The sequence below is a fragment of the Antechinus flavipes genome, chromosome 2 (assembly GCF_016432865.1).
Source record: "Antechinus flavipes isolate AdamAnt ecotype Samford, QLD, Australia chromosome 2, AdamAnt_v2, whole genome shotgun sequence".
In the NCBI taxonomy this organism is placed as follows: Eukaryota; Metazoa; Chordata; class Mammalia; order Dasyuromorphia; family Dasyuridae; genus Antechinus; species Antechinus flavipes.
In genome coordinates this window covers 278,880,617-278,888,330 of record NC_067399.1, presented here as the reverse complement: position 1 = coordinate 278,888,330, position 7,714 = coordinate 278,880,617, and the positions used below count along the sequence as shown (strand labels likewise).

General features: G+C 39.2%; 1 protein-coding gene across 2 annotated transcripts in view; it reads left to right on the top strand.

Annotated features, from left to right (window-relative positions):
- The first annotated feature begins 217 nt into the window (after window positions 1–217).
- The window catches only part of SLC30A4 (solute carrier family 30 member 4), a 33,284-nt gene continuing 25,787 nt past the window's right edge, over window positions 218–7,714 (top strand). Inside the window, exons 1-3 of one of the 2 annotated variants that reach the window (XM_051977264.1) lie at window positions 218–531; window positions 1,183–1,703; window positions 4,734–4,880. In XM_051977264.1, coding sequence (XP_051833224.1) covers window positions 1,316–1,703; window positions 4,734–4,880 — 535 coding nt within the window. In that variant the 5' untranslated portion in view covers window positions 218–531; window positions 1,183–1,315. Of the gene's footprint in view, window positions 590–1,182; window positions 1,704–4,733; window positions 4,881–7,714 lie in introns of both variants that reach the window. The other variant, XM_051977265.1, reaches the window with a different exon arrangement.

Here is a 7,714-nt window from a genome sequence, read left to right as displayed (position 1 = left end):
AGCGCGCGTGCCTCGGGTACTGCAGGAAGAGGGCTCTCGCTCTCGCGCGCTCTCTCGGCCTCCGCCCAGCAATCCCCCGGCCAGTTCTCGTGCAGACCCCTCCCTTTCTCGTGCGGCTCTAGTTTCGCGACTCCAGCGCACGCGCGCTGCCCCTCGCGGAGGCGGAGGGGGTGGGGACGCTCAGGAGCGCAGGGGCATTGGGGCGCAGGAGGCGCCCTCGGTGTGGGAGGCTGCGCTAGCGCAAAAACTGTCGGACGCCGGAGCCGGCGCCCGGATCCGTGCGACGCTAAGCGACTGCATTCCCCACACTGCACCGCCCCTTCCTCTGCTGTGCTCTCTCTCCTACTCTCCGCGCTTCTCCTTCCCGGAGCTGGATAAAGAAGCCAGGAGCGCCAGGCTGACCTTGCTGCAGAGGGGCGGAGCGCAGCGGTAGCGGAGCGGGCCGAGGCGGGCCGGGGAGATGAGTTCTCCCCTGCGTGGAGGCTCCCCAGCAGGCGTCGGGCAGGAGGCTTCGCCGTACCAGCCACCCAGGTATCTGGCCTCGACTTCACCGATGAGGAGACTCCCCGGGGAGGGAGGACCCACCAGGGTGAGCAGGCTCGGGCTGTGGAGGTAATACCCAGGCTCGGCCCCTTGAGCTTGGATAAGGGAGACTCCAGCTCGAGCGTTCTATGTTCTGTCCCGGAGAGACAGCGGGCGGGCGGGGTGCAGGTGAGTGGATGGCACCGGCGTTCTTGTGTGCCAATGGGGAAGACTTCCCTTGGAGCCCAGCGCCTGCTGCCTGGGCTCTTGCCCCATCCGGGGTTTGTGTCCTACGCTTGCTGTATGGGCTCTGGTCCCGTGGAGAGTCCCGCGCCCTCGTCCCCTCTACCGGCTTGTGTTCTGCGCCTAATGTTCGTGCTCCTGTTCTATCGGAAGTCGGCTGTCCTGGCTCCGTCTGGGAGCCTTTGCCCCGCTCCTGCTGTCCGAATTCTGTCCCATCTCCCAATCTTGTCTTGCCCCCGCCAGCGCCCTAACTTGGAGGGTTCCCGAACCCCCTTCCCTCTCCTCCCGCTTCGGTGAGCATAGAGCGGAGCAAAAATAGGCTCAGGTTAAGTTAGACGTAGTGTCCCAGCTGGGGCATTTAAACTAAAGCTAAAGATAGCAAACATTTAATTTTTATTTAACTCCTTTTTTACCTAGGATGGGAAAAAACAAACGGATATGCTCTACCCAGAAATCTCTTTCCAAGTGAAGGGAACTTGGTGACTGGTAGCTCCAAGCAGTGTGAAGTCCAGAGCCGACAGATTCACAGAAACCAGCCATCACTTCAGCCATGGCCCGAGCCAATGTATGGAACCGCCTCAAGTCTTGGTGGAAAAAAGATGATACCCCTCCGTTTCTGAATGATACTAGCGCCTTTGACTTCTCGGATGAAGTAGGGGATGAAGATTTCCCCAGGTTTAATAAACTTCGAGTTGTAGTTGCTGATGATGGCCTAGAAACGCCAGAAACTATTAATGGGACTCACCTGGCCTTCCAGGGAGATGATGATTCCTTACTGGATCAGGATGTTCCTTTGCCCAACAGCCAGCTGGGTTTCAAAGTAGACCCTTGTGACAATTGCCGGAAACAGAGAGAGTTGCTGAAACTTAGGAAGGTGAAAACCAGGCTTACCATAGCTGGTGTTCTTTATCTGCTCTTCATGATTGGTGAACTTGTGGGTGAGTTGTGTTATGGGCATTTTCTCTTCTGCCTAGCCGGGAAAGACAATACAGAACGTTAGGTAACTCATGACTTGAGATTTAATGTTTTTTCCCCCCCAAGGGAAATAGTTTTCTAGTCATCAAAGTTACTAAGCTCTGATGTACAAACCAACCTAAGTGCCTAAAAAATGAGCAACCTAAATTTGAAGAACATGTCTTTCATCAAATGAAAAAGATTAAGATCTTTTTAACTGAGTTGTATTATTCACCTTTTTTTCTGTTTAAAGATAAAGTTAAAAGTTAATTTCTGCATCCTGAAAAATATTTTAGATAATAAATGATTCTCAGACCCTCATTTCTATAACTGAATTATAAGAACCCTGTCAGATGGAAAAAAAAGTCTCTATAGAAGGATTGGTGTTACAGAAAGTCATTTGACTTTAATAGTGGCAGAATTATAAACTAGAACTGGAAGGAGTTTTAGAAATCATCTAATCCTATTCCACAGCCAGAAAGTAGCAGAGCCAGGGTTAGAAATCACTTCCACCACACCCTGATTACAGTAGTATCTTCAGTCTAGGGAATCATCAGAACCCTTTGAAGTAAATAAAAGTAATAATTGCATGGACTGATTAATTATTCAAGAGATTGATCCACTTAAATTAATAGCTATCAATAAACATTAATTAGATATTAATATTATTAACAATAGCTATATTATTTATATATTTTTTTCTTTTTAACCAATACCTCTATTACCCTCAAAAGAACCTTGGAGAAGGTAGATAATATCATCATCCCCATTTTATTAATGAAGGAACTAGAACAGATCCTAGGGTCACACATCATATGTTTGAGGTTGGATTTACGAACTCAGATTTTCTTGACTCCTGGTCCACTAGCCACCTGGGAAATAATTTAAACATTAAGGGACTCTGAAGATTTTTTGGAAAATCACTATTTTGGTGAACTTTCTGTTAGAAAAAAGTTTATATAGCTAATCCTCTGATAGCAGTAAGTATCCTGTTGTTTTGTGTATTCTATTCATTTGGGGAGCATTCTGTTCAGTGTTTTACACAGCCATTCATTGTAGCTGCAGCCTGTGTAGTCAGTAAATATTTATTAAATGCCTTTGTGCCAAGTACTGTGTTAAGTGTTGTCCCTCAAAGATAACTTTGCTAAGTGGAGAAAAGATGCTTCACTTTCACACACATGAAAGGGATTTCATTTTCACATGTCATGAACCATGATGTGTATGGTAAATGTCTGATAATAATGAAATTTTTTTCCAGCCATTCTCATAATTTCAATTCTGAAATACTTGACTCTTGTCAATTAGTTGGAACCTTGGAATCAAACTTTATACATAGTCTGAGGAATGGCTAGTGGCTCTTTTTGACAAGGTACTACTTTACCAAAAGAGATCATAAAATTTTCTCAAACATTATTTTGACATATGAGTAGCACTTTTAAAGAAAGTTTTAGTATCTTTCTGATTTTAGGAAAGACATGGATTTAGATGACTTATCAGCTATTTTCCAGTGATATGAGGCTAGTCCTATGTTTCAGAAAGTGAGAGTTGAATAATAGTTTACTACTGAAAATTCCCATATATACATTGGCAGCCCACAGATTGTCTTTATGAGGTTTAGTCTACACAATATTTCACACCCACAGTCTCCCCCCTGCAGTGACTAGGAGATGCATTTTCTCAATCCTCTGTGAGTAGTCTTGTTTTCTCATTTGCATTTTATTCTTTCCTTTTTTTCCTTTTACCTTACACTCATGTTTGCAGTTCCTAGTTCTGGTTATTTCCTCCTGCATCAGTTCCTACAAGTCTAACTATATTTCTCTGAATTCTCTATATTCATCTTGTCTTTATGTATCAAATCAGGTCTTCCTATAGTTGGGATTGAATTCAAAGGGCAGTATGTATTTGAATTCTTCTCTCACCAATTTTTTATGATCACATGAAAAAATGATTTTTTTTCTCCATTGTTATGGATAAAACTATCTCTTAATTGATGCCATCTGGAGCAATTTTATTAATTATTAATTAATATCTCATTCATGTAACCATTTGTTAATCAAAGGATACCTACTATTTTTCTGGTTCCTTCCTACCTCAAAAAGGCTACAGTAATTATCTTGAAAGATATGGGACCTCTCATGCTTAGCAGTGGGAATTTGGGTCCAAGACATTTTAGTCAGTTGTTTTTGTTGTTTTTGAGCATAATCACAAATGACTTTTTTCAGTGCTTAGATCAATTTATAACTCTACCAATAGTGTATTAATGTACCTTTCTTCTGCTTACTATATGCAAGTTTCTTCATTATCAGGGCCTTCCTTCATTATAGACATGTTAGACAATGGGTATATGATAGCAAATAAACTGTTAGATCCTCGTGTTTTGCGCTGAATTGAGAAGACTTGGTAGTTTGATAAAGGAGATATATACTCAAATGAATATAATGAAAAGAAGGCATCAATTAAAAAATTAAAAACCAAAATCAAGGTTTAACCAAAATGAAGGGGTCTGATAAGTCTGTAAAGTGAGTCTCTTTAATGCTAGTAATTTTTTTTGTAAGAATAAATTTCAAAATATCCTATGTATTCAGGATAATGTAATATTTATAAAATTCATTTTCTTTTTGTTGAAAAGTATTGCTACATGATATAACATCTTTTTATCTATTATAAGATGTCATGTGCATATAGGCAAAACAGTTCACTTGAACTTTGTGGTTTGAGAATTTACATTTTGTAGATAAGAAAGAGGAATTGACAATACCACTTACAGTGAACATTTATTTGCAGTAGGGCTATACGGTTAAACATTTAAAAACATCTCCTGGATACAAGGCACCAGGAGTGCGATTATGAAGACAAAAATAAAAGTTAGCCTGTGATTTGAAGGAGTCTATGTTCTACATTCAGACCTTTAATTAGAATCTTTAAGACCTTGCAAAGTTTAATATTTCTAGTTTGCTAATCTGTTATTGGTTATTGACTTATTCAACCTTATTTTTTTCCTACTCCATGTTAAGGTGGATATATCGCAAATAGTCTTGCAATCATGACGGATGCACTTCATATGTTAACTGACCTCAGTGCTATCATACTTACCCTGCTGGCTTTATGGCTTTCTTCAAAATCACCAACCAAAAGATTCACTTTTGGATTTCATCGTTTAGGTAAGTGAATTCATGTTTCTATCAGTGTATGAGTCTATAGCATTATTTGAATAACTGCAGTCCAATGAACCCAAACTCTTAAATGAAATTTTAAAGAAATGTTGTTGAGAGGCATGTGCATACTAATACAAGGTATTTTCATTTTTTGTTACAAAAGCAGCTTTTTGGGTATGTCATGAAGTTTATAAATCTAACTAAATCTTTTATATCTTTTCTATCTGTGGTGTTGCAGAAATTGTTATTTTTCGTAGTGACCCTTTCATTATCAGAGATTTTTGGTTGTGTTCAACATATTTCCTGCCTTAGTAAGCAGACTTGTACATTTTAAAATTTCATTGAGGGATTTTCAGTTAAAACCTCAGTGCATCAAAACACTCCATCTCCTACCATTCTGATTAGATGCTTTTTTTTTCCCTTTAAAACTATAATATGTGGGGGCAGCTAGGTGGTGCAGTGGCTAGAGCACTAGCCCTGAAGTCAGGAGGACCTGAGTTCAAATCTGGTCTCAGACACTTAACTCTTCCTAGCTGGGCAAATCACTTAGTCCCGATTGCCTCAGTAAAAAAACAAAACAAAACACGTGTGTGTGTGTGTGTGTGTGTGTGTGTGTGTGTGTGTGTGTGTGTGTGTGTATGTTTTTCAACAGAAACCCATTTGTATCATATATTTTTATATATATATGATACAAATGGGTTTCTGTCGAATCAAACTTTATTAGATTGAGTTTTAACCATCTCTGTACAGGAAGTACTTCATAAACCTTAAAGCAACATATAATGTCCTGCAAGCATATATTGCAATATGGCACTTGTGGCCACTAACTTTTTTTGAAAATGAAAATTGTACTTTTATCTCATACTCCAGATTTACTTTCTTCCAAAGATAAAGTTTACTTACTTGAAAGTGAAGCATACTTGTGATCCTTTCTTATTCCCTTTATTATTTAATTAGTATGTGTTACAGTTTATAATAATTTATAAAATACATAAAATTAAAATCAATTGATACTAATTACATAGGAGAAACATCATGAATAAATGGTGTGGATGCAGAAATAGGGAGGGAAGAGCTGCTAATTAAATTAAATTAATACCTTTGGTAGTTGCCTGTGATTACTATCTTTTAGTTCAGTTTTGTAGAAATACTGCTTTTTTGAGCCAATATGGCAGTCCCCCTTTTCTTTGTGCTAATATTTTCTGGTTATCTGGATTTTCACAAGCTTTATTATGTATACCAGAGTGTGACTTGAAATTTAACCTGACATGATAGCTATAAAGGGATAGGTAAAAATCTGCCTTCCTTATCCCTTTGCATGCTCAGCACAATTTTGCAATTGAGATCTGAAGATTTCAGCCTTTTATGTGGCTTATTAAACCCTGCTTTCTTGAAATTAGAGATTCATTACCGACAATAACTCCAGCATTAACCAACTTACACTGTATGCCTGTTTAATCAAGTTGGATCTAAAAACATTTTTAAATTAATTTTTTAATGTAGTAGAAAAAAAAAATAAGATGCAAGATGATTAATTGCAGTGACTTCCTGGAATAACATTGTCTGATCATATACCTTCATAGTTCTTATCAGTTGGAATGGTCTGGGCAACATCGTTATTGAGATCTTTATATATTCTAAGATTAAAAAATGAGTAAGCAAAGTCCAAGAGGGCTTTGGGACTCAGAGGTAACTCCCACTTGCTAAGGAAGTAGGCAGGAGGATTAGAGGATATGAAAATTCTAATCTTACCTACAGTTTTAGAGCCCTCCATGGCAGGAAAGGCTGATATTTAAACTCCTGTGCTCTTTTGGGAGAAGTAGAGGAGAAAGTCTAGCATTTCTTTGTGAGCAAATTATTTTAAAATTGATCTGGGAAGGAGGTGAGGTAGGGATCCTTCTAATATGCATAGCATCCCAAAGTTAATATCCAGAAGATCAGGGAAAGAATATCAATAGAATATGTCCTCTGGTACTTCTAAATAGTCTCTGTTGATCTGTTACAATTTCACATTGGAGGAACAAAGAAAGAAATTGTCTCATCCAAAACAAAATTGTCCTCTCAAATATTATAAGACTTATCTTCTCCTTACTATGTGAAGTTGTAATGTAAGTTATCAGACTTGAATCTGTACTCAGCTCTACTCCAAGCTTACTATATGGTGTGGCTTTTTAGAGGTTTTCCCATTTTAAAAAGAAGGTTGACTTAGGTCAGCAGAGAGCACCTTTCAGCCCTACAATTATGGTACCACTACATAAGGACATTATGTCCGTGTCATCTCATATGGCCTTCAGAAAGACCTGGACTTAGGCCCTGCTTCTGATACACTAACCTTGTGTCCATGGACAAATCGCTTAACCTCTCAGTGACCTGGGAATCTCTCCAAGACTTAAACGAGTTGCTCATCATGGGCAGTAGTGGGAGAGAATTTTCACATCAGGCGTTCCCTAAACTGATGTTTCCCATAGGCTGGGATTCCTCCAATAAATTCTTGGCTCTTTTGAAAGTCTTAAAAACCACAGCCAACCATGAACTCCATTAGGAAGGATCTCAATGTCAGAATGGTATCTCTAGATTTCTACATAAATGTGAAAAGTTTATAGATGCTCACTTCTCATTTGGAGGCAGGGACAGACAAATTGCCAGTCTCAAACATCCTATTTTAAGTATCAAAGAAATGGTTGATTTGTTTCTGCATGGTAGATTTATTTTTACAAATAGCATTTAGTACCACTATATATGTGGAGGTAACAAGCATGATCAGTCTTACTAATTTTTTTTGCAAATTTCTCTATAGTCAAAGCACTTCCTTTTCTTTAAAAGTGCTAAGTTAAGAAGAT